Genomic DNA, 26,117 nt, shown 5'->3' with positions numbered 1-26,117 from the left:
AATGCTGCGGCCACCTCACACTGTAAACATCCACAGCAGCAGGCCTCAGAGCGCTCGCTGGCACCAACATCTCACATCTGCCTAACGGGATACAGGGCTTTAGACTGCCTGGTGTGTGTTTGTGTGTGTGTGCGATTCTTATGGACCAAAACCTTCACATGGAAAGTAAGGGCCATGTGATAGGGCTTAGCTGCAGGGTGACGAGCTGGGATATGTGCAGTGTAACTCGATGGTGTAATAAAACATTCCTCTCCGAGGCTCAAAGCCCGGCTCATTTGGCCGTGAGTGGTTTTGTGTGTGTGTGCGCGTGTGTTTAGAGGTACTTGAGAGAAGTTGAGAGGAAAGTTGTAAGTGTCCACCACCTCAACAAGGCCAGCGGTGGGAGCCCTTGACCTCTGAAGGGACGGACTGCCAGGGACAGCTGGTGTGGCCTGTGTTTATTTATTTATTTCTTTACAAAAGACAGGTGGTCACACTTGAAAAGGGCACACAAACACAGTCACACATGCGCTTGTGTACAGACAATGCTCTCACACACACACACGCGCACGCACGCACGGGTTGATTTCTTTTTCTCTCTCTCCACATGCATAAGGTTATCATCCACTTAATTTTGGAGGAGCCATTCTTTTGACTTTCAGAGAATCCAAATAACATTGCGCCCAAGAATGAAAAAAAAAAATCCCAATTATTAATAAAATAGTCTGGTGTAAATTATTATTGTCAATTTGTAAGGCTACATCCACATTTAAAGCAGTTCTTAATAGTGATCTAAAGCTTCAACCTGAACTGTATATACCACATATCAATTGCTACAAGTGAATAAATACATATCAACTAGTGCTCTCACACTGGGTTTGCCTTTTTTGGAGTGGCTCGCCCTGACAGTGCCAAGACAGTGTGTCCTTGGTCCACTGTACAGCTGTCACTTACTCACACTCGTTGACGCATATTTATAGCAGCAGCATCACTGGGCTCGACGCTCGCCACACTCAGACCACAGCTGGTCCCCGAAAGAATGGGTGAAAGACAAAGCCACGTGCTCCCGCTGGCCGACTGCAGTTGGTCCTGTCTGGAGCGCTGTGGGTGATTATGTGGCCCCCTTCTCCTTTGCAGACACCCAGCCATACATGTACCAAGGAGGAGACGAGGACCTTTTTTTTCTTTCTCCTTTGGTTGTCACGGATAGGGATGTGCTGAAAACCTTGACAGCTGCACTCCATTCTTTTGAAGGTACATAAACACACATCACATCATTATAGGGTTAAGGGAGGAGGAGGGGAGTCAACAATGAATATGGTAAATGTTTTGGATGAGAGACTTCTGTAGTGGTTTTCTTTACACAGATGTAGGAGACAGACACAACAGGGGGCATCTATAGATCAGTAATACTATTTGCTTTAAGTATTGAGGTTATAGCTGATGTTAAGTTGAAGGAATTGTGGGTGATTCCTGAGATTGTGCTCTTTGTGAACAACACTATATTCTCTACTGTCTACTCCCTTTCTTCTAGATACAAGGGTACTGATGCAATGATGCTGAAACTGGACAATGGAAGACCTTTTGATGGTCGAAACAGGGCTTCAGGTAGTAGTAGGTCACTGTGACTCATTATTCTTAACAGTGTTTCTGTTGCTGATCAAGAAAAACTCATCTCCCAGGTCATAAAGGGACAGGGGGGGAGAGATGCTCCCTCTGACATTGGTGTCAGACTCAAGTCCAAACTCAAGATATTCAGATTACATGAATGTCAAAGAAAGATCAGTGAATTATTCCACTTGAGAAGCAGGAAATGGTGAATATTTATCATTTTAATAAATCTATCAATTAATCTATTACCAAAATAGTTGCACATTTTCTATCAACTGACACATCCGCCCGCTTCAGAATTCAAGAGAGGGACAGCTCTCTTGAATTTCATGAGTCAGTGACTTTGTCTTCAATAAAAAGCAAAAAAAGAAAAAGACTTGCAACTCAAAAAGTGAATGTCTTCCTGTCAAGTGTTTTATGTCCACCTCTGAGTTCCTTAAAGCCTTATCAAGAAATGTGCAGACAACTTGACGCCTTGCTTGCCAGCAGCTGTCTGCTCACTCAGCCAGAAATCAAGCGGTGCTCTCGGACACCAACTGCAGAGCTCCCCAAAGACCGGAGTCACAACTGGCCCGCTGAGCAGGGGATGTGACTCAACAAGCTCACAGGCACATTCGCAATAAGCTCCAGGAAGTGCACTCATCCAAGCTAATATCTACAAGACCATGTCATGTGATTGATTTCTATAAAGCAGCTCTGAGGACTTCTGCCACCAAGAACAATTACTCACAGCGTACAATACCTGACCCTGAAACCAGTCATCATCAGTGACCAGCCGCAGCCAAGAGAAAGTGATGACTGCACCTCAAGGTCATGTCCAGCAGGGATAATTGTAGCCAAATTGTCTGCTGCAAAGCTCTGGCTCTTCTTGCTTTAATAAATACATTTGATAGCAGATTCTCAAGGTCAGTCCAGACAGACTGGATTGGAATTTCATCGTCATTGCCAAGCCAGAAACTTCAGCTAAAAGGTTAAAAATGTGCTTCTTAAGCACAGTGAGATAAATGTGTTCATCCAGTGTGGAAGCAGGGCTTTTTGTCTTACCCTTAATATGGCCCAGTCTGAAAAGAACTCATCCCTCAACTGAGACCTTGAAGTGTGCTGCCATCTGCTGATGTATCTACAACACATGATGAAAGCTGGGTCACCTTTTAGCTAATTGGCAGATTTGTGTTCAGACATCTTATTTTCATTCCTGTATTATTTGATAGCTATCTTACTGTGCCCCTTTATTAACCAATAAACACTGGTTGTATTAATGACAGGTGCACCAAAGAGACCACAACATTAAACTGTATACAAAATTGTTCAAGTTTATTTCAGTTATGTCTGGAATTCAATATATACACACAAGAAAACATTCAAATCACATTAAAAAAGCCACAGGTGTAAAATTCAGTCTCAGTAATATCTCATGTGAAGCAACCACATATAGTTCCTGATCCCGTCTTCGGTCTTCCTTTACGTCGAGCAACTGCAGCACAGTACTTCATCGTATCGCCCGCTGTAACTGGGGAACAAAAATATTACATTATAAATATTACATTATAATACACAAACATAATTCCACACTCATTGTGAGCAGTTTTAGTTTCAAGGCATGACATGGGATTTTTGGACATTGAACCACAAACCCAATGAGCAATGGCAGCCCTGCTCTTCCACCCAAGCTACAACTGCATAATATGATGTGCAAAGCGAGCCAAGTATTCTGAACACAAACATGTTGCATCAATGCAAAACTGCATTCAGTGAAATGTAAACAAGGCTGAAAAACACCTTTATATTTACATTTGAAGTCATGATAATGGGAAAATATCCTGTGCCGTCTGAAATGAGCTACTGTATAGAAACTATTCTTTAACAAACTGCATGTTTGTCTACCAGAAGTTCTGAGTTCTATTAAGCATCAAGTACTAACCCCGTTGGCTTCAGAGGTGGCTGTAGAACCTGATTTGAATAAGCAGCTATTTTGGTTCTGCTTCCATTGCTTTTTGAGGCCCATCCAGCAAATTCACTTTTAGAGCCATTCTCAACTTACTGGCACTGCAGCTAAAACTAATTAGAACCAAACAAGATTCAGACATGGGTCATGGTTTTGGCCTGCCTGTGAGTTCCTTAAGTATCTAATTTTCTTGATGTAAAATACAATAAATCTACTGGACTTTTTTGGTCCAGTGACATTGATGTGGACAGGCCTACAATACTGCAGTGTGCAGTTCAGACTGTACCAATAGAACAAGCAGAAGCGCACTGCCTTTCAGAGAACAGATGAGAAACAGCTTGCACCCCATATCTCATATAAACATGTCTTTAATACCACAGCAAGTGATTTTCCATGTGACACCTAATTAACCTTAGCATGCACGGCCTCTCAGTTTAAAGGGGATCTAATGATACTTTGAAGCTAGGACGACTACAAAAAACCCCCACTGCAGCTGGATTCCAACTAGGGATACACCAAAATGTATATTATACACATAAATATTATAAAAAAAAGATATAATATGTAACACTTCTGCATGTAAAGGTCTATAAATACTAGACCTATGTTATATATTTTTTGCGTTGTGTACTTACATTATTCCAAATGTTTCCAATAATGCAGAGAAATCAAATCTCATTCAAGTAAATGTGCGTTTCACTGGTTGCCTGTCAATGCTGTCATATCCCTGTTGCACATGCAGTGTTCTCGTTGTTGTAGAAACGGTCAGAAATCGTCTATTTAACCAGTTTTAAGCCACATTTTTTCTGATACACTTTTTAACTATACATTTTAACCCGATGAAGGATTTTAATCATTGGATGTCTGGATCTGAAGTTAACAGAGAAACAAGCTGAGCTAATGTTAGCAGGAGCTTGGCCTGCAGCCCTTCCAGGACGACCTTAGTCAGCTGAAAGGCGTCGGAGAAACACTGCTCTTTTAAAAAAGGTGAAACGGCCTTATGCTGCGTTTTAAATTACCGGGTCCGTTTGATTTGGAGAGGAGGATACCTCTGCAGAAGTGTGGATTACAATACGTACGTTTAATGTTAATGTTCAGGCCAATGTTTATCATACCTGGCGATGTACTTTAATGAGTAAGAATGAGAGAACAAAAGCAACATAAGCCATACATAAGGAGTACAAATAATACTCCAAACAATGACAGATATTTATAGCTTGCAAATACATGTGTGCATTAGTACGTTGAAGCTGTTTGGGGAAACATTTTTAATTCTGACTTACTCTATGATGGTGCAGACAGAGCAGCAGAGACTGGAGCAGCTGGAGCACTGTCGGGTACAGGAGGAACAGGCTAGACGCTCACATTGGGAGCATGGTGTCCTGGACCCCTGGCTCTTCTGACACACGCAGCAGCCTGTAGGAGCCACTGCCTCACCTACACAGAGTGCACACCCACACAGCACACTGGATGAGCACTTGAGTTAACAAGCAATCAAAAGCTGACATCTGCTGGTGAAAAGCATGAACTGAACCATTTACCATACATCTATTTTGTTCTATTGCTTTTACTCTAACTGCAGCCAAGAAGTAATTTTGAAATAATATAATAATAAAAATAATAATAATAAATATGTGCTTTGCAGCCCTCAGTATCTATGTTTGCCAGATCTTTGTTTCTGAGTATAAATCAGTTAATGCCATGTGACATATATATATATATATATAATACAGCATACATTGTGTTTGGGTGGTCATCAAAGGACAAGTTAATATTATTGTATCTGTCTTAAAGCAGTCCTCACATGCCCCTATGTACATTAAAACTGTTTTGACTATTTTCCCAAGGTTCTAACTTATAAATTATTTTAATCCACCCTTGGTTTTGGACTTTGTGAAGGCTTATTAGGGGAAAAACTGATTTAGCGAGTGCTTCAGGTACTCCAAAGGATCCACTTGGTTGGGTCAGCGTGCTTAAAAAATAAAAAAAAACAAAGAAAAAAAAAGGACCCAGCTCATATGACCTGGATCAGCTACTTCACTACTCTGCTTTCATCAGTAGATGTCACTGTTCTCACATATTTGGACTGTTCACTCTGTTGGTGTCTGTTGTTGTTGTTGTTGTTGTAGTTTCTGTCTGTGGATCTCGCCTAAATGTGTTCTGGGGTTAGGGTAAGCCTCCACACTCGTAGGGGAGGGGATGGTGGGCTGGCTGCAGTCTCTGGTTGTTGGTTGAAGAGGTCACTCGCATGTTAACTGGTATTTTAGATGTACGACAAAGTTTGTCTTGTTTGACGCTTCAGAATTTAGTTTTCATGCTGTGTCTTTCAGTTCCGGAGTGTGTCAACATCATTTTACTGAAGATATATCCGGACTGCAGCCATCAGATCAGGCTCACCTTGTGCACCATTTGCTCTCGTCAGTCTCCCATCATGTCCAATTAGTGTCTGTCCTCTCAGTAGTGCCTGGCTGCATGTGGGGGTCTCAGCTGGTCCAGCGGGCTGTGGCTCGGTGCTCATCTCCTCTCCAGTCCATATTTTACCCATCACTGCCTTGGCGCCGTTAAAGAGCAAATTCTTTGTCTTTGCTGTGGAAAGTAAAAAACAAACCCCACTCCTAGATGAAAGTGCATGTGACAAACTCAGCTGAGCGTCCCAGAGTGAACAGCAGGCTCATTACTGTCAGCCTGCTCACACTGGGCACTGCAGTAGTTCAGAAGCCGGTTGGTAGGAATGGTACGGTCCATTACATTAACAGCTACAACACATACCATTTAGACAAGTACGTGTCTTTTTCAGGAGTAATAGCAAACGGACCATATCTTGCTCAACAGTAGCTACTCTTCATATTTTAATGTCGAGGCCCAACTAATGAGACAACATGGGGTTCACACGACATGTCGCTTTAGCAACATTAACAGAAGTAACCAATTAGCCTGTTTCGTGGACGTTTAATGGAGACTTGGTTGTATCCAACAACTGCTACGCAAGAAAAGACAACTAGCAAATGTGCGCAACGACGAAGCTAACATTAACATTAGCAGCTATATGTCCGCTAACATGTGCTTACCATAGATTTCTTGCCTGTATTTGTTCCCAAACACGCCGTAATTGTTCAGCTCCTGTTGTCCGATGTGTATTTTGTATTGGGAGGAGAAGGTTTCAGGGAAAGGACAAGCTCGTTTCGGCATTTTGGCTGTAAAAAAAAAAAAACAAAGTCCCGCTGTGCTCCTGCGGACTTCAACACTTGTTTGTTGCGGGAAAAATGTAAGGAGGCAGCAGGGAGCCAATCACACACCTCCTTTATTATCACGTGAAAGCTAACAGCCAATCCGACAGCTGCTCTGCTGTCAAGTGAATTTTATAAAGCTCGTCCACCGCCATCAACACAGTGGTGCATTCAGGAACTGTCGGGAATTTTGTATTTTTTTTATTTCAACAGTCGCAGATTGGTGGGAGACTTGAGTAAATGTGCACACAGCATCATTACAACCAAGGGACAAGAAGAAGAACATTTTCACATTTAAAAAGTGTGAAATAATATTTACCTTAAGTCAAATGACTTAAAGTAACGATACACACAGTCCCTAAGCACAGGACTCATCAGCTGATCATGATTACTTTTCAGACAGTAAAGCTGGTCTCCAGAAATGATCCACCGTGGATCTGTTAGCTTTTATTTGAAAGCATTTGTTCTGGTTTAATTGGTGATACAGCCATACTATGACACATATCTTATAATTAAATCTAACAATTGTAATAATGAAAGACAATTTAACTGAAAATTAAAAGAGCCAACACTGCTCAAACGTTACATGGATGTTTTGTTTATTAGCTAATGAGGAGAAGATCATTTTAGGTGATGAAAAGATGCCACTCTTGTGCTTCCCTCAAGGGAGTTTCCCTTTAGAACATCTGGATCATGCACTCTCTGGACTTTCCAACACCAACCCACTTGACTAAATAGGAAAACAGAAATAGAGAGAAAGATTAGAAAAGTCAGAACTGTCCACACAAGAAAAAGCTATTTCTGATAAGATAACAATGCCACCCAATGGATATCATGCATTACTATAATTTAATTTGGAGGCCTTCAGGGTAAATAGTGTTGACAAGAGCTGTCTGCATTATTGTATATTCAGTGGGCCCTGCAAAGTAAAATTAAGATATTTTGTGTCAAACATACTGGGAACGCCGATGTGGTTCTCAATGAAGCGGATGTAGTTTTGTGCCTTGGCTGGGAGGTCATTCCACTTCCTGGCTGCAGACGTGTCCGTCTTCCAACCAGGGAAGGTCTCATACTCAACCTCCACTTTCTGCAAAACGTCCATGTTGGCTATGATTGAAAGAAATTACAATTACTACCAAACTTTAAATCAATGTCATCAAACAAAGCAGATGGGTTTGTGAGTCTTATTCCACATAGCCTATGGTTTCTTCTGTTAAATCACCTGGGAAATGGGGAATTCTCTTTCCATTGAGTTTGTAGGCAATTCCAACTTTAATTTCATCCAGCACATCCAGAATGTCAAGTTTTGTCAAAGCAATGCTGTTGGAAAGGGAGCGCAACATCGGTTTATCATTATGTCATTTATGATGGTGAAGGAAAAAATGTATGCTCGTGGGGTAAATGTGCTTCAATATTTAAACACATCAACCACAAAACACCTGATGATTTGTTTAAACTGCTCTAGGCACTCACGCAGTAAATCCATTAATCATATGAGCGTATCTGACAATGACAAGATCCAACCAGCCGCAACGTCGCTTCCTTCCTGTGGTTACACCCACCTCATGACCCCTCGTCTGCAGCAGCTCTCCTACTGCCTGCAGTAAACAGGAAAAAAGCCTGTTACTTCATTATTCATGAACTTAAATGATGTTAGGGTTTTAATAATCCCACAAAATCCTAAAAATATGCAATCAGTACACAAGTTATATAAGTTATATATGCATCTGAGCACAATAAAATATCACATGGGCCTGGGGATACGGTTTTAACATCTTGACCTATATCTCTGCGGTCAGTTCCCGTGACAAGTAACATAACCCCAGCACACACAGTAAATATATATCCCGAACCCAGACTCTGGCCCTAAATTTATCCCTGTGAACATGTGATCTGCATAAGAGGTAAAGAGTGAGCCCGTCTCTCACAAAATTTGACAGCTGCACTGAGCCAGAGGGCAACCCCACCTCTCCCCTCCGCCCCACCGGCCCCCGCTGCCAGTGTGTCAGCCACATGATCACATACAAACTGTACAAGTCGAGCTCAATATCAATGAGTTACATAATATATCGTGCGTCTTCACATACAGTGTGAAGGCAGGGAAAGCAAAGAAGACATGTGACAACAACTGATATGTCCCCACTAAGGTAATTCCCTTAAGTAATACCAAGCTCTTACATTGAGTTGCTCTGTGGGGAAAGCTCCAATTCCCACTCTGGTGGTGTAGGCCTTTGATACCCCAAACACATCACCAATATTCAGAGGCGGGATCCCGAGACCAGTGCATGCCCCGCCCACAGTGCAGTTTGATGATGTCACAAAAGGATATGTACCTGAAGAGAATAATTTTGTGTTAGTACAGCACAGACTGCTCCCCAGATCAACAAAAATCACATAAGCATTTTGTATGATGCTACCAAAGTCAATGTCAAGGAGAGCAGCATTGGCCCCTTCAACCAGAATTTTCTTTGGAGGTCCATGAAGAGCTTCATACATGTAATAGACCCCATCTCTGACCATCGGCCGCAATCTCTCAGCGTATTCCTGCACAAAGGACATACAAAAAAGTTTTTTTTTTGTTGGATTCAATGACAATCACTTGTCCCTTACTAGTCATCGGTGTCTACCTTGAGTTTTTTCAGTTGGTCCTCAACGTCAACTGTCAAGGATGGATACATGGATTGATACTGGTGGACGAGGTTCTTGAATCTGAAAGGAAAGGAAATCGAGACTCATGTAACATTATAGTGTTGATCTTGGAAAATAACCGTACGTCCCATATTCCCGTGCTCCCTACCTTGTGGAGAAGTCCTTAAAGTCCCCCAGAAGGTCACACACACGTAGGCCAGTGCGAGACGCTTTGCTGGAGTATGCAGGTCCGATGCCCTTCTTGGTTGTTCCAATGCTGTTATTATGGAACAAATGAAGGGATGTAAAATGCTGCGTGGAATGAGTGTAGATTTGTGTGTACTGCAATGTACTGTGGCGTTTTAATCTTTGGCAAACTGTTCACACTGAACTTTCTGCTGCCCTCCCAACCCTTACTTCTTTCCTTCTTGTGCTTGTCTTTCAGTTTCCTGTAAGCCATCGACAACCTGGTGGAAATCAAACACTGCAGAGAGACAGCAAACAGATCAATGAATAGCAGCCCGCACAAACTTAAAACCGTAATGATTGATGCAGGCAGCACTTCTATAAGTAAACATGTATGTATGTTTACAAGTACATAAACTGTACATACCCAGGTGAGCCCTGTCTGACACAATTAGTCTCTTCTCCCAGCCTTTCAGACCTGGTCAGAGAAAAGTAATCACACCTATGTGAGTATATCTGAATTTACACTTGTGCTTTATAAGTCAAGAGTATTTATTTCTTCAAATACCTTTCTTGTCATTTTTATCGCCTTCCTCAAACAAGCCAGGTAGATGTATGACCACTCCATTGCCTGCAAGAGCAGAGGAAGAGGAATATGTAGACTCTACTGCTCTAATATTCTCAATGATGCTGATGTTTTTGTATGACGGGAATTAAAGACATTACCAATGAGTGATGTGCTTTTTGGGTTGATGATTCCACTGGGGAGAAGGTGGAAGTCATACTCCTTACCATCCACTACCACTGTGTGTCCTGCATTGTTGCCCCCCTATAAATCAAACCAGAGTACATATTATAACCATAGTTTATACTGTTATATTGTTTTGATGATATTTAATCAAATACAGCGTCATGTTAACACCCAAGACCACCACAGAAGAATCAACCACACACACACACACACGTCTCGTCTTATTTTCATGAGACAGCGATAAGCCAACCTCTTCCCAATTCACCACGCTTTTCCAGCACCTATTTTAACAGACTTGGCCGGTGCTGGTGGATACACCACTCCATGTTCCCCCTGGCTAAGATCTGGCCTTCTCACATATCAAGCCACCCTGAGAATGTGACCTCGCTTCAGCTCCGTGGGTGGGGCTCTTAAGCCTCCAGGACACAGGGTGCTAGTCGTGTCAGTGGAGAAAGTCCAACAAGTACAACACAGCAACTGTTGGTGGGTTTCACCGTGCTGGAGTGACCTCTGATTTCTGACCGGAGGGTTATGTGTCTTATGTAAGCAGACAGAATCTGACCTGTCTGGAGTTGTTGTTTTTTTTTTTTTAAATTATGAATGTTAGGTATCTCAAATCCAATCTACCTTCTATATGAACCAGCTGAATGAGTCAGTAACTGTGCTGTGTGCTTGCTGTGTTACTAAGTCAATACTGAGTCAATAACACAGCAACTTGACACTAGGTTTAGAGGAGATCGCAAGAAATGAACAGAGACAGTAGGTTCTTAAGTTGTACTTGCTAAGGCTCAATTAATTAATAATGACATTTGGCATTCTAGATCTGTTTAGTTTAGGTTAATGGCCACTATTCATCTTATACATCATTAATCGACTACAGGAAACTACAGCACATACTTAATATGGTTTATTGTGATACTCAAAAACGCCTCTCAAGCAAGAAATACTATATCCTGTTAGGTATTCCCCAAATCACAGAGGTACAAGTGTTTCCACCCTGAGCACCTGTTGCGCTCTACCAGGCCACAAGTGACAGATTCCGTTGTTTTGAATTCAGTAAGAAACGGCATTGGGCTATAACACAAGGACACGCCCCTGTGAATGCTCATCTGAAATCACGAATGCAAACATTTACCTGACATCTGCACACAACATCAGCTTCAGTCGCCAGCAAATCGACGACTTTCCCTTTGCCCTCGTCTCCCCACTGCGCACCGAGCACCACCGTCACTTTGTTCCCCGCGTCGTTGCGCGACCGCTTCTGTCCGGCCGCGGCGGGTTGATTCAGGTTTTTGTGGTCTTTCGCCGACCAGCTGAGCGACATGATGGCGGTGGCTGTAGTCTGTCCGTCTCAAGGAGACTAAACTGTCTGCAAGAGTGGCATTGCCATATCTGTAACTTCATAGCCGATGATGTCAGAGCCAGACGCGCGCACAAGTGCGTGGCTGCGCTCAGGCGAGTTGTCTCCAAGGCTGTTAAAGCAACGAGAGGAATAACCTTTCCACAAGAGCCGCAGAGATGTGTGAAGGTAGATTCATCCGGTAAAAGCCTGTTGGAACATTTGTGTGCTAAAGTTTTTTTTTTTTAATTCATTCCGTTTGCCATCATTATCGCCAGCTGTGAGAGGGGAAGGAGTACAAACAGCTGAACAGTAAATTCACTTTTATTAAAATATATTTAACATTAAAAGTTACAATCCATTAAATGCCGTCCTTATATTTCCTGTTAGAGATAATCTGGATAATATAAAGTAATTAAGACACGGGTTTCCAAGCTGTTTTGATGATGAATAACATTAGATCTTGCACCAACACTGCATCTTTCTTTCTATAGGTGCTAAACAGTAAATAAAGCTCATAGCAAGTCACATTCACTGCATATTACAAGTTATACAAAACATATAAAGCATATTTAAACTTTTTTTAAATAGACAGTTCTGATTGAAAACCACTAATGTACACAAAAGCTACAACTCATTTACATAAAGTGACAGTTAACATCCATGCTGTGAAGATCCCAGCCTGAGATGCTTTACTCTTCTTGGTCTTGAAAATCAAATCATTGCAAAAGGAAGACCTCTGCATCCTCACAGGAGTCAATATTCAGCTCTCTCACAAAATAAAATGTACGTCAGTCCTTCCAGTTCACAACTCTTGTGTGAAATTAACATTTTCTTTTTCCTCTGGTTTTCCTTTTTCTGGAGTCACCTACGGAAACAAAGACTAAAATGAATAGACAGAATAAAATACATACATACATACACTTTCATTTAATACATTTCAGAGTTATATCTATGGCTTGTAAACATGACTACATTTTCTTTTAGTGGTAAAAAACAAACAAAAAAAAAAACATTTTTTGCATTTTTAATGCATTTACATTACAGACAGTATCTTTCAGTCAGATTAACAAAGCACATTTTACAAAAAGCACACGAGACTGTGTTAGTAGATTTTAAACAGTCTCAGTTGCAGATTTGGGGAATGGACAAGAAAATATGGAAGGAGAGACAAAAAAAAGTGACAGCTTTCATGAAAGAAAGTCCACAATGACTTCACAATGACTTCACAAACGGCAAAGCTGTTTTAGATCAGCAAATTGAGATTTTTGATTAGAACCATTGATTAAAAGGAGCACTGTTAGGATTAGTTTCCCCTGGTCTGATGGACATTAGAAACACTTCAGGACATGTTTGGTCAAATGCTGTTGGGGTTTTTGTGCCTGATCACGACTGAATTGGCAAAGTGTTAAAGACGGAGCAAGTGTTAAAAAGCTGGACAACAGAGACAAATGGAATCCAGATTCCAGTTAGACCAACAAATGACGTGTTACTTGGGACAAAGCTTCGACGGTGATTGAATTCATTAGGATGATGTTCCTGCTTACAGTTTGCCATCCCATCGATTTGACCTACCTCACTGCAACACACAGCCTGTTTTATGTTTAGTGTGTCCTTTTCCACTGTTACCTTGTGTTTCAGAACGGAAAACAGAGCATTCAAACAAAACGTCCATATTTATATCCATTCAGTATTAAATCTGCAAATCAAGTGCTGCACACTGCATCCATACTCTTTAATAAAACGCACGTTATCATGCACCATACTTATGAATATACACTGAAATATCCCATACATACAATATATAATATTAAATGTAGCAAAAACAAAAAAAATAAGGACTTCCCTTTAAGAGACATCGAGAGACTAGCATTCCAAACGTGATCTTTATTGAAGTGAATGGAGAGATTACCTTGATGACTCTTCTTTTTGTTACGTTTAAAGAGGCTCTGCTGTCTCTTTGGTTCAGGCTTAAGGGATGGAGGTACTGCCTCAGACACTGTTGGTGGATCTTCTGATTGAAGTCCATCTGGGACGTCCCACCCCTGGATGCCCTCGCTGAGTGTGGTCACATTGCTTTTAGGGTCCGAATGTTTGTAATTCGTGACCTCATCTTGGCTGGGTATCTTTACAACACTGCGGTCCCGCTCTTCCGGAGCCTTCTCTTGTCCTACAGTCTCTGTTAAATGGCTAATTTTATTACTAGTTTCACCTTTCCCACCTCCCATTATATTGCTTTCACTACGTTGTGTCACATTATCTGTATTAGGTGAAGGGCTTTCCTTGATTTGAACATTCACACTAATGTCCACCGGCTCTGCACGCATCAGCTCCTCAGGTACGGGGCTGGAGTTGCTGTCTAGCACAGCCTCTAGCAGGTCGGAATCCGAGAGGGAAGATGGGCTGAGGACGCTGGTCTCAGTTGAATCCAATGAAAAGCCATTTGTGGGGAGAGATGGTGGGTGTTCTGCTTCAACCTGAGGATGAGGTTGTATTGTAACTAGCGAAGATACCGAAGGTTTCTGTGGGTGTTGCCGGTCCTGCAGCGACGCAGGTCTTTCCAGGGGTGCCTGCATTGTTATGGTTGCGTCTCCTGGGAGTGTGTTGGGAGGAACAGCTGGCCCGCCTTGCACTGCACTCTGCGGTGCTGGGGGAGTCTCTTCTGATGGGCTGATGAAGCCGTTCACTTCGCCTGTGTCGGCCTGGTGATCCTCGGTCTGAGGTTTGGTGGGAGCGGTAATGGTGGCCATTTCTCCGGCTTCTTCGTCTACAGGCTTCACACTTGAGCCTGGGGGGGGATAAATAGGTAGAATTGACGGTGAGGGTATATACATTAGGACCATTATTATCTTTGAAATGGGATGATATTTCACAGCAAGCGAAGATTAAAATAAAATGTAGCTCAGCAAAGCAACTAAGCGATGGAGCTGGCATAACAAGGTGGCAAGTGGTGTTAAAGCAAAACTTAAAAAACAAAGAGGCTAGATAAAGCAGCAAGGCTGTGTTGTGCTGTGGCTCGCAGTTAAGTGGCTCAGGGGCGGAGCTAGGCACTGCGGATGGGGGCCACAGTCTCTTGTCCTTACCAGATGGGCAGGTATCCCTACGCATTTCACTAGAAGGGAGGCTTTCCGAATCGCACCTTGGCCTGGTCTTTCTTAGGCTGAAACCTTTCCTGATATCCGCCAGAAGGTGATCGATGATGCAGCCGTCGTTCTGTGGCACGGTGCCTTTCTTTACTGGTAAAAGAGGGGTTTGAACACTATTCAGTGCCATTCAAATTACATCTAGGTTAGGAATTGCTAGTATTCTGACAGAAAAAAAAGGAAGCCTTTTCACAACTTACTTATTTTTCCATTCTCTCCCTTCTGTCTCTTGGACTCTTCCTCTGCCAGCTGCTTCTTTCTCTTCTCGGCCTTGGCTGCCTGCTCTCTTCTGGTTTTGTTTTCCTGTTATCATGAAAGTCAGGATGTCACTCATACAATGCACATAGCAATTTGTCTTTGTATCATTTAGGCAGAGACATATTAACATCCTCCAGTTTTCCCACCACATAATACCCATGTTCCAAAGAAAACTCTACCGCCACACCCAAGAAGAACCAGGCCCTGTGTGTATGTGTGTGTGTGTGTATATATATATAACTAACTATATAACGAAAGTATCGTCCTGACCTTCAGTGCTTTGATGAAAAATCCTCTAAAAGTCTTGATGGTTCCGAAGAGTTCCTCGAGCGACAGCTGATTGGCATCTTCACACAAGTAGCCAGCCAGAGCGGTCTTCTTCTCTTCGATTGCAGTGAACCTTTCATTTAAAGCTTGACAGGCCTCCAGACTTTCCTGCAGCAGCAAAAAAGAAAAGGGAAAAAAAGAAAAGAAAATAATTGGAGGAATTTGGATCCAGCTTCCAGAAACAGCACTGAGTTATCAAATTTGTAGGCAGAGACTATAATCTTACCTGAAGAACTTTTGCATATTGCTCCTTCACCTCTTCGACAGAGTTGGCCACCTTCTTGGCCGTCTCAGTCAGTCGTTTTAATAAGGCACTGGCTTCTGACTGAACAGAGTCCAGGTTAACTCTGAGGACAAAGTGTAAAACCTTTGGTTAAATGTCTGTTACAGATCCACTGAGGACCGTGAGCTAAGGTAAATGTGAAAAGGTTTTTATACCCTGCTGCTTTTTCACAGATCTCTATATCATCTGGCAGCGCCAGCAGTTCCGGGTGGTTCGCTTCTGCTTCCTTTGCAAAACAAGTCACACAGAGTGTAATTAAACAGGTTCAAAACTGAGAAGAAAAAAAGTTACGGCAGCCGCAAGCCAGTTTGCGTACCTCTAGGATGTGATGAAGCAGCGTAATGCGGCTCTTGTTGGCCTTGGTCTCTGTAAGTTTGAGCAGGGAGCTGATCTTGAACCCCTCTGCATTCCCTGTGTGACTTCCCTGGAAGAAGACCAATGATTAAAAATGCAAACTCTATCTAAATGTCAGCTTAAGTATAATATACACGAGACGGAGGTTCTTACGTAGTTGAGAAAATTTCCAACGTCAAGGATGAGCCTGCAGAAACTAGGCATGAGCGTGCTCATTCTCAGCGCTAAGAAACGTGTTACATTGCGTTAGTTTGATGATATATAATACATATTTTGAGCTGGATAGTACAATGACAACTTCATGCATGTGGGTAAAGTGGGTTTACTTACACTGGCAGGCCTCATCCACCAGCTTGACTTTAGGTTTGAGCATATCCAACACTGATGAAGTCTCCTCACACAACAACATGCACTCAATCCTCAACTGATAGCTGGGGAGACGAGCCAGGAAGCAAAAATAAATAAAGAGCCAAGTATGACAGTATTCATGCAAGCACGATCACGATTAACAGTTCAACCAGAACAAAAATTACCATGGCACGTTGAGGAGGGAGGTGTAGAAGCGGTCAACATTTGCCAGCTTGTCTTTTTCTCCTTGGAAGGACTTCAAATTTTCAATCTACATAAAAATAAAAAAAAAAACGAGACAGTGACTCAGACATTTACCATTTTAAAATGTTCCCTTAATAGGAGATACATGTGCAAGAAACGTCTCTAGGTAAGGATGGCGAATAGTACAAACCTCATGCTTCTCTGGTAGGAGCTTCAGAAGCTGTTTAAGCACCTCTACATCAAACCTAGTACGGTCTCCATTCTGAATCATGGCTACAAAGTCCTCATTTTTGCTGGACAGAGAAAATAAAAAAATATTGAGCAGGGAAATGAAAATATATATGTATATAAAAACATTAAAATAATGTCCATTATCTTACCATTTGAACTGCTTTAGGAATATGTTCAAATTCAAGTTTTTCTTTGGATCAATGAATGTAATCTATATTTACAAAACAGAGAAGTTGAAGAGGCATATTGATTATTCAGCTTTGATAATCAGGTGTGTTTGTTTAGAGTGCTACAGCTCAGAGGAGCCGTGTCGAGTGTCGACCAACCTCTTTAGGCTCCTTCTTGACAGGAGCAGCTGCCCCCTTGTCTTTGTGCTCGGTCACTGGGAGACAGAACAGCTGCTCGATACTGCTGTAGTCCGGCTCCCGAGGAGGAGGCTCTTTCTGAACCGAGGCCCACATGGAGTGACCATCTGTGTGTGTGTGCAGGAAGAGAGGAACCTGTCACGAGCTCATGTGGCACCATTTTGTATCAACATCACACCACGGCTGAAACTCATTTGAAAGTGATGTTCCCTCCCACAAAACTCAGGGGAATCCTCCGCAACACCCACATTAAATAACACCCAAATCTGGAATAATGGTCTGTTCAGTTCATGTCAAATGTTCCATCCCCATCAACTATTCTCTACACATGCTGGAACACACATGTCCCATAATACTGTTCTATTTACACGTGGCCTGAAGTGGTGAATAAAATCTTCATGAAAAGTAAATGACAGATAATTTGCACCTTCGTGAGAATGTTTTTTCAGCTCACCAGTAACAGCACGCAGTTTCTGCCAGTTGAGCTTTTTCATCCTCAGGGTGGGGCATGGGCCTGCTTTTACGGGTGCAGCACACCCCAGGGCGTGACTGCTCTGAGCAACTATCATGCCTGGAGGAGGAGGAGGTGGAGGCGGCATGCCAGGTAGGGGAGGTGGCGGTGGTGGTCCGCCACCCATCCCTGGTAGCGGAGGTGGAGGGGGAGGCATGCCTGGACCGCCGGGCAGTGGTGGCGGCGGCGGGGGTGGTGGTGGCATTCCAGGTAATGGTGGAGGTGGTGGAGGTCCACCAAACCCTCCAGGCAGCGGTGGAGGAGGAGGCGGTGGCGGAGGTGGGCACTGGTTAGACGGTTGGAGCGGGGGCCCACTCATACTGGGGGGTAGAGGAGGAGGTGGGGGTGGGGGAGGAGGTGGAGGAGCAGCACACAGAGGCTTCTGAGAGGATGTGACGCTTTTGTCCGTTGTGTCCTGATGATCCAGATCCGTCTGCACGGCCTTATCCAGTTTCAGGACGCTCTGCCCGTCCACTTCATTATGACCCTCAACGCCTTTGGAGAACATCAGCCGCTGCATAATCTTTTCAGAGGACTCCATCTGAGCTGAAGCGCAAATCCAAACAAACAATGACACACACACACACACACACACGAATGAACTCCATTCAAAACAACTTCTCTTACTAAAATAAAAACCTTCAGCTGTCCTGTCAACAGATCTGTTTTTCCTGGATAATCTCTCCCCTTCACACATGAATCACAGAGGAGGCCATTAGCAAGCCATTAGCTTCTTCAGAGTGTTAACCTGAAGCGAATGTGCTGCTGGTTCAGTGCTGACTCACAGTCCTGGGCCAGCAGTATGGCTCTGTTAGTGATGGCCTCCAGAGCCAACCAGATATCCGAGCGTCCCGGCCCTAACACCAACAACGTCTGCAGGATGGACAGCAGCTGGAGAGAGGCTGGAGAGCTGCTCACCTGCACACACCAACACATACACACGCACAACTTAAAAGAGCTTGTCATGTTTACACACCTACGTCACCAAAGCTTCACGAGTGAATCAGAAAGACGACAAGAGGCATTTCCTTTACTGTGATTCAGTTCTTAGAGGTAGATGATGAAGCCAGTCAGACCTTGTTAAAGAGTGTAGTGAAAACCTCCAGGTGATTGCTCATGTCAATCCCCCCGTAGACCCGCAGCAGCTCCTCTTCATCTTCAGCCATTGCTTCCTCAAAAGCTTCACATTGTATAATCAAGTCTTCATCCTCCTGCTCCCTGCACACCACCCACATACAGATCACTGATGGGGGACACTTCATCGCATTTAAATGCCATTTTCAATTTTTTAAAAGCATTGATAAGGGCCTTTGCTCAAATTACTGAGTCATTAATGGATACAAATTGCAAACATCTTCTCCTAAAAGCACCATTTCTACTTAATTACTAAGATAAAGATTGCAGTGATGATGGACTTAAAAACATGGTGCATAAATTATGCTTTAGTCACAAATGTGAAAAACAGGAGGAAGGCTCACCTTAACTTTGGCAAAACATCAAGTAACTGAAGCCCTGCAAGACAACAATAAAACACAGTTATGAGTATCACAACACTCAATTATCAGTGTTTATCAAGTTAATCTTAAGAAGGTGTCACACATCTCTCCACGGTGGCATATGTTAGTTTTTTTGGGAATTGGCAGGAAGTCACAGGTGAGCAATCAAACAAAAGAGGAGTGGCCAAACAAGTGTCTGATTGGTCCAAGGTGGTGGGTGGTATGTTGATGAATTTGGGAGGGTTTACATAGCTGCAACCGTGACATATTTACATTGTTTACAACTGTAGCTTTGTAGCTCACTGCTTAACACTGATGCCTCTGAGGAAAAAAGTAATCCTGTTTTGTCCAGAATATGCTGGGACAGACCCCAAAGGTCATAAGAAAGGATAATTCACTCTAGAAAACACAAACGGTCTCACAAAGACATCATCAAACTCACATTCAACTAGTGTGATTTAATCAATGTAAGAGTGAGAGCATTGTATTTAAACTAAAACTTTTGATTGCCACTACTTATGGTGTGAAAAGCATGAATACACAATGCGTTATCCACTTGTTTGCTCACTTCTCATGTGTTTTGTCAAAGTGAAAATGAGGCCATTAGACCTATTCTTAGACAGACCCAGTGACAGAGATATTTGTAATAGAGCTCCTGCTGATGGCCTGCTTTCCTCTCTGCACACTTTCAGCACAGAGGGGGAACACTTTTTACCACAGTGTGACCTTACTCCTGATGTGACTCTAGACTCCGCATTAATTGTTAAACAGCAGCCGAATAGAGAACCTACCGATAAACTCCTTCCTCATCTTATCTCTCTGCCTGAGGTTATCCATCCCGAAGATGATGGCGTTGATGACGCTGAGGAGTGTGACCATGTACGGGACGTTGTCTGTGGCCTGCAGCTCGTTCATGATCACACTGAAGCGGTACTGCTGTGTCTTCACGCCCTGAAGGGGAAAACCACAGTCAGTGCAAGTGATTAACTTAGAATCACTGATTCTATAAGATTGTTATGCTTGTGCATGCAACCCACCAGTAGAGGGCACTGTTAAAGGTTTTATAACTCAGGATGATGATGTAGGAATAATGTGAGGAAAGTCCCTCAACAGCTTGTCAAAAACAGTGTTAGAAATATGACCTGTTCGTCTACTTGCCTTGTAGTGGTCCAGGGCATCCAGTGCCAGGCGATGGCCATCTGCAGAGAACATGCTGAGGGCAGCAAGTAGCTCAAACACCTGCTTCTTCACCATGGTGTTGGAGGTGTCCAAAGCTGTGGAGCATCATGATCAAACATATCAATACAGGTCGAGTGCTCATATTTCCCATCTGTTTCCCTTATAGCAAGCCCCTATCTCTACTCGTTCCCCCCTTTGTGCCTATAGACCCACGCAGGATGCTTTGTTTCGCTGCCTTGACTCACTCAACTTGAACTTTGCCCTCTAAAGATGTGGCGCACTGAAGATAAACATGTGTTTGTGTGTGTTTGAGGGTGGGGAAATCCAATATTCACAGCACACTATGACACTACATTTTTAGGAATGTCCCGAAGTAACCCAGAATGATTCATCTCTGTCTCTTAACGCTGAGTACTGGAAAATTCAGCTCAGCAGAATGAGACACAGGGAACCAAATCTTGAATAGGGAAGGTCCCTAAACATGACATGGCTTTCTTTTAAATGAACAGGTTGATTTCAAATATACTGACCAAGTTTACTGAAAATATTTTCTCTTTGACATAATCATATGAACACATGGAGAAAGGAGTGCGGTAGATGTGTTGATTTTTTACAAAATGAAGGGTATGGACAACCTTGGGAGAGCTTGCGAATGTATCCCTCATTATCTATAATGAAGTGGATCCCTGCGGAAGAGTTCATGACTGCCCGGACGCAGCTGACGCAGGTGAGTTGCAGAAGGGCGTCTGCAATGCGAGAGCATCCTCGCCCCGAGAGCCGGTCCAAGGCCTCGAGGAGGAGATCCAACCCACTCAGCTCCAGAAACTGGACCATCCATGTCTGGTCGCTGCCCTCCAGGCGACGCTTCAGCCCCGAGTAGTTGACCACGGTGGGGACTTGCAGCAGCCTGATGCACAGCTCTGGATCAGCACTCTCCAGGTTGGCCTCCTGCTGAGTATCCGAGTCCTGAGAGGAGCCAAGGCGGCCTCTGACTGCCGCCCACTTCTTTTTCCCGTCTGACTTCCCTGACATGGTGGCTGCGGGGGGGGGGAAGAAGGAAGAGACACTTTTGTCAATGTGTACACAAATGACAAGAGGCAATTTTTAGCTGCTAAAAATGTCTGCTTGTTTTGGACAGCAGATATCTGTTTGCATCGCTATCCGAAGGTTTCGTCCAGTACAGATGTGGTCATTACTATCCGGGCCAGAGGAAACAGGCCAAAACAAGGCCCTTATCAGAGGGGAAAACAGAATAGGAAACGATAGCTCTGCACTTTGGTGCATGAGTAAAATATATGTCAGCAGTCCAGTCATCACCAGCTCTGCCAAACATTCCTACTTAATCCTGCTTCAAAGAGAAGAGACTTGCAGTTGGCTCGTCAATACGCTCTTCAAAGCCAGGCTCAATGTGGCCTGAACAGTGCGTATCACAATTTACGACATAAATAAATATATTTTCAGGCTCATTACTGGGATATAAACACTGGAATACTTGCACACGCACTTAAACATAGAAACAACCTTTCACAAACATCATAGCAGCGTATCTGATACTGACATGAATGCACACATTGATCCCACAAGTACCCTTTTTTGGCGCAACCCCAGAGCACAGTGCCTTCTTTTACCAACCTGTCTCAGCCCTGAGCTTCTAAAAACTATCCACTGCAAAGCATGTCACTAGTACCAACATGTTCCCACACTTGAATAAAATCAACAGGACGAGGATTCGGGCCAAAAAAGGGTAAAACTTTGTTCAAACGTCTAAAAATACTTCTTCTCTGTTCTGGATTTGTGATATTTGGTGGTCCTGCATAAAAGAGCAATGTGAGTTGTTCTTCTGTCTTCTGTTGCTGATTTCACACTTGGCAAAGATATCATATACAGATGAGACATTGAGTGATGAGTATGAACAAACACAATGCTCTGTATAAAGGTCACTCAGAGAGCCAGCCTGGAAGGAATTACAGCTTTTACAAGTCCTCTATTTTACCATTTAGACAACAAAAGACCCCACTCAGGGATCCTGCTTCATTGTGGTTCCACATGTTAGGAGCTTGGTAAACTAAACTAGTTACAAGTCACTTGCAAATAGCTCTTTTCAAAAGGTAATCTGCGGGGAACAGAAGTGATGACTTGTGAAAAATCTGGCAAACTGGAATGCTATTCATGCAGTAGAGTCAAGGTAAAATGAGGCTTTTCTTTTCTCACATATTCTGGCAAGACATTCGTCAGCTCTGACTGCAGCATTTTAGTCCTGCTGCCAGTGTGAGAGTGTTACCGTGGCAGCAAGCAGCCAGACAATGGTGTTTTACAATAGGCCTTCTCAATTCTCTTCAAAGTGCTCTGTTCATTAGCCTCAAAATGGATGAGATGTCCCCCTCCCCTCCCCACCCGCTTTTTCCGGCTAATACGAGTTATTCCAAGCAAACGTTTAGACACCTTCTGAGTCAGGAGGACGTTGTGCTTTCATGTTCAGTGTGAGATGGGAACAAAAGTTGCAAGTCGATGCTTGTAATCTGGAGCTTTCACAGTTCTGAACACTTGTGAAGCTACTAGGGTTCATTGAAATGTGCTGACAGTTTTGCAAAATGGATTCACTTCTCGAGAAGCCAGTTATGACTTTGATATTTCAAAGGAAACAGTGTGTGGGTCATGTGTGCTGACTCCCCACTCCCCAGCATGGCTCAGGAACTTATCATAGGGAAGGAAAGGACTTTCCCGGGACAGGAAACTCGGCTCAAGATAAATACGCTGGTGTGACAGCCCATGTTCCTCTTATTGAAATGTCTGTTTCATTCCCAAGGACAGAAATTCTTCTCACGCACAAACATCTGGGTAACATGAAGGAGCAGCGTCAAAGATCAGCTGGGATGGAGAAACATTTGTGTATTCTTTCGTGCGCTCCTCGAATATAAGCAACTTTTACTTGCCGACCTTGTCTGCCAGAGCTCCCACATGCACCGCTAATAGCAGGCTGATTCACCGCACACAGGACAAGCCTACTCATCTGTCCTCTGGTTAAGCCGCCCCCGCAGCAACCCACTGCTACTGTACAGCATCAACACTTAGGAAGGCGAAGAAACATCTCCGGTGATTTATTTCCTCTCGGACATATGCAAAGCTTATGCATGGTTGTCTTTTCCTCCAACTGTTCTGTGTATGTCAGCAGCAATACATAAGTGAAGAAAGGAATAGATTTAGGGAGAATTCATTAAATCTTCATTCACCCGTTTACACCTTTCTCTCTCTTTTCTCACTTGGTTTGAAATACCAGATAGAGTTGGGAGATACAGGATGGGGATATGAGACTGCACCTATACTGACATGATGATAGTGGACACATTAAAAACACGTGTTAACACATGGAACATTTTACAGTATTTGCACAATGTTTATTACAACAGAGAACATCTGGTACACATGTGACAGATTTCCTAACCTCCTCTCTTCCCCTGTCTGTTATTTAAGGGAGTGAGCGACATGCTTCTGAGTTGGAATTTATCTTTTAGTTGTAGTTTTAGTTTCCAGACTGCCTGGAAGATTTCTCTAGCAACTGTGAGATTGATTTGCAAAGCAGGAGTGACACCCCATACGGCCCAACACACAGTTTTTTTCTCTTCCTCACAGCCTCATTCCTCCTCATTCTGTCCTAAGGCAAGAAGGGTTAGAGGGAACAGACTATTCCTCCTCCAGGATGGCTCGACAAGACTGTGACACCACACTACCACTGCCAGTATGCCTATGTGCGTTATACACCGGGCCACTATGAGAAATAAAGGAGCTGAAACAGCGACATTAACGGCGCAACATCATGACTTTGCGCTGTGATTTTATTCCCCACATACCAGGGGACATAACGGGACCAGTCACCTCACTGTGGCGGGTAAAAGACACCAGAAAAACAACACGATAACGCTCATCACTTTCGCTACTGCACATGTCGAAGCTCAATACACTGTTGCACCGTTATAGATCACCTATAAGCTCACCGTGATGCCTTACCTGGTTTTATTCCATCAATATCCACTTGAAGAATCGCGTCCTCTGGTGGGTTTCAGCTGGCGGGAGCGCTTTGCAGTCGTCCACACAACCTTTAATTCTGCCCAAAAAAAAAGAGACATGGACCCCTGAACATTTCGGCACTGTTTTGGTAGGTCCGACCCTGCGCGGTATGCGGATGGCACCGCTTCCAAATTGCTACGGCCCCTGAGCTTTCACTTACGGTACTTTGTGAGCCCTGTTAGTGTCAATGGGGCAACATTACTGCGGTAACACATCCGCTCAAAACCTTCAGAATAAAACACATGCCTACTATTTCACTAAATAGTGAATACAGCTTAACAGAGTAAAATACAAATAATGGGGTTATACAAAAGTCCGAAATAAACATGCAGCGTCAATTAGTACGACTTAGAACAACTTTATGGTTTTTAGACTTTAGCTAACTAACGTTAGCACTAAACTTAAAATCATAGAAAAAAAAACTAATTCACCACAAATTACACACACACATGCACAAAATAGCTATTGTAAATGGAGTACCTGCTAAAAAAAGGCTCCTACCAAGGTCGTTGAATAGTAACTTACAAAGAAGAAGATATGACTGGTCACATCTTTTTACCTTCACTGTAACAACTGCTGTGTAACTGAGGCGTTACTCCTAGCAACGGATCTTGAACTTAAAGTAACTGCCGGGGGAGTAAATGAAATCACAGTTTATTTACACAAATATTTTTCACTGCGTATTCACACCACCGACAGTATGATTCACACTCAACTCTATGGTTTTATTTTGAAGGCAGATTGGCCTAATGTCCGGTTTGAATGTGTCTGTCGGTGTCTGCCTTGAAGCTGTTTGTGATGCTGAATGCAGCCAGTTGTTGGGCCCTCCTCCCTCACTCCCCATCCCATCAGCTGGCTCTGACCTGTGGCCCCCGATTAGTCGCGACTGGAGGGAAATGGTCTTGGGTTCCCTGACTCCCCAAATCAGTCGACTACTCTTGACAGTACAAGTCTCATGTCACAGTAACAGATTCTATATTACTTTTAAGTGAATGTGTTTTTATCGGATAACTTAAAACACAATGCCCAGCCCTCTGGGTATGTATAGTTCTGACTGCCCTGGAGAGCCTTGTGGGGCATTAGAACAACATTTATAGGCATAACATTCGCCTTTCGTTCTCTGTGATGGAGACCAGCACTCATCCTTTCCCCCAGTGCATTGGCACACCTTTAAATTATTTAGATCAGAATCCAGTAGTCAGACATAATCCGAGACACCCAGATGTAGGTCTAATCTTACCTCAGGAATGTAAAATCTTCCTCAAAGTACATTTTTTATTCACAACTGTATTGATAAAAGTTGGGGATAAGGGGACATGAGCCAATTTATGACCTATACAGTAGCCAACAATAGAGCATATAGATAATAATTCAGTAAATTCTTAATTATTTTTGGACTTTGTACTTTGCTTGCAATGAACAAAATGTCCTGTGATTCAAAACACCAAATAAATATAAAGTTCATGAAATCCATAACTAACCCCTAACCCTAATCCTTGAGTGCATTTTCTTTTCAGTGAAGATGAGCAGATTGGGATGAAGCAACAGGCAAAGTGTGGTTGTTTTTAATCATTATTATTATTTTAAAAATTCTTATCACTGTTTGCTATGCATATAGAAATCTTTAATAGACTTTTTTCATTTTGCATCTGAATCAGACAAGCTTTACTGTCACAAATGACACTAG

The 26,117-nt window shown here is 43.1% G+C and overlaps 3 protein-coding genes across 7 annotated transcripts; all 3 read right to left on the bottom strand.

Moving 5' to 3' along the window:
* Positions 1-2,877: 2,877 nt before the first annotated feature.
* Positions 2,878-7,030, bottom strand: siva1 (SIVA1, apoptosis-inducing factor). Its single transcript, XM_035673653.1, has 4 exons — positions 6,604-7,030; positions 5,933-6,121; positions 4,819-4,972; positions 2,878-3,100 (listed from the first exon to the last, which is right to left on the bottom strand). The coding sequence occupies exons 1-4, from the start codon at positions 6,722-6,724 to the stop codon at positions 3,052-3,054; spliced, it is 513 nt and encodes a 170-aa protein (XP_035529546.1). The 5' UTR covers positions 6,725-7,030; the 3' UTR covers positions 2,878-3,051.
* Positions 7,031-7,340: 310 nt separating this feature from the next.
* On the bottom strand, positions 7,341-11,723 carry adss1 (adenylosuccinate synthase 1). The gene is made up of 13 exons (XM_035673652.1): positions 11,463-11,723; positions 10,303-10,405; positions 10,145-10,207; positions 10,004-10,054; positions 9,808-9,874; positions 9,560-9,667; positions 9,390-9,471; positions 9,180-9,306; positions 8,941-9,095; positions 8,236-8,360; positions 7,985-8,082; positions 7,720-7,869; positions 7,341-7,492 (listed from the first exon to the last, which is right to left on the bottom strand). Exons 1-13 carry the CDS (start codon positions 11,649-11,651, stop codon positions 7,440-7,442), a joined length of 1,371 nt encoding a protein of 456 aa, XP_035529545.1. The 5' UTR covers positions 11,652-11,723; the 3' UTR covers positions 7,341-7,439.
* Positions 11,724-11,972: 249 nt separating this feature from the next.
* inf2 (inverted formin 2) lies at positions 11,973-24,596 on the bottom strand. 5 transcript variants are annotated; one of them, XM_035673649.1, is made up of 23 exons: positions 24,371-24,596; positions 21,001-21,402; positions 20,345-20,460; positions 19,978-20,137; positions 19,169-19,202; positions 18,767-18,908; positions 18,476-18,608; positions 17,634-18,236; positions 17,141-17,286; positions 16,964-17,025; positions 16,774-16,876; positions 16,565-16,650; positions 16,362-16,462; positions 16,185-16,255; positions 15,994-16,101; positions 15,833-15,903; positions 15,621-15,741; positions 15,338-15,502; positions 15,010-15,112; positions 14,750-14,902; positions 13,579-14,454; positions 13,242-13,295; positions 11,973-12,534 (listed from the first exon to the last, which is right to left on the bottom strand). In XM_035673649.1, the coding sequence occupies exons 2-22, from the start codon at positions 21,395-21,397 to the stop codon at positions 13,243-13,245; spliced, it is 3,804 nt and encodes a 1,267-aa protein (XP_035529542.1). In that variant the 5' UTR covers positions 21,398-21,402; positions 24,371-24,596; the 3' UTR covers positions 11,973-12,534; position 13,242. The 5 variants fall into 5 exon arrangements, 4 of the variants coding, with proteins under 4 accessions (XP_035529542.1, XP_035529543.1, XP_035529540.1 ...); XM_035673650.1 differs by lacking the exon at positions 13,242-13,295; XR_004797132.1 differs by having other exon boundaries at positions 12,439-12,534; positions 13,242-14,454.
* Positions 24,597-26,117: the final 1,521 nt, after the last annotated feature.

This window comes from Morone saxatilis, unplaced genomic scaffold (genome assembly GCF_004916995.1).
Source record: "Morone saxatilis isolate NCDOM2014 unplaced genomic scaffold, NCSU_SB_2.0 Contig3, whole genome shotgun sequence".
Classification (NCBI taxonomy): domain Eukaryota; kingdom Metazoa; phylum Chordata; class Actinopteri; family Moronidae; genus Morone; species Morone saxatilis.
The sequence above is the reverse complement of the archived record's forward strand: the minus strand, read 5'-3'. Positions and strand labels throughout refer to the sequence as shown.

Excerpts from the sequence above, each read along its gene's own strand:
- siva1 (XM_035673653.1), bottom strand. The coding sequence starts at position 6,724 with ATGCCGAAACGAGCTTGTCCTTTCCCTGAAACCTTCTCCTCCCAATAC. Across the intron at positions 6,122-6,603 it reads ATACAGGCAAGAAATCTATG|CAAAGACAAAGAATTTGCTC; the intron begins GTAAGCACATGT and ends TACTTTCCACAG. Across the intron at positions 3,101-4,818 it reads TCTGTCTGCACCATCATAGA|TTACAGCGGGCGATACGATG; the intron begins GTAAGTCAGAAT and ends TTTGTTCCCCAG.
- adss1 (XM_035673652.1), bottom strand. The coding sequence starts at position 11,651 with ATGTCGCTCAGCTGGTCGGCGAAAGACCACAAAAACCTGAATCAACCC. Across the intron at positions 9,096-9,179 it reads TCTCCTTGACATTGACTTTG|GTACATATCCTTTTGTGACA; the intron begins GTAGCATCATAC and ends TATTCTCTTCAG. Across the intron at positions 8,361-8,940 it reads TCCCCACAGAGCAACTCAAT|GCAGTAGGAGAGCTGCTGCA; the intron begins GTAAGAGCTTGG and ends TGTTTACTGCAG.
- inf2 (XM_035673647.1), bottom strand. The coding sequence starts at position 21,397 with ATGTCAGGGAAGTCAGACGGGAAAAAGAAGTGGGCGGCAGTCAGAGGC. Across the intron at positions 15,113-15,337 it reads TTTTCATCAAAGCACTGAAG|GAAAACAAAACCAGAAGAGA; the intron begins GTCAGGACGATA and ends TCATGATAACAG. Across the intron at positions 14,455-14,749 it reads TAGGGATACCTGCCCATCTG|GCTCAAGTGTGAAGCCTGTA; the intron begins GTAAGGACAAGA and ends ATCCCCCCCCAG.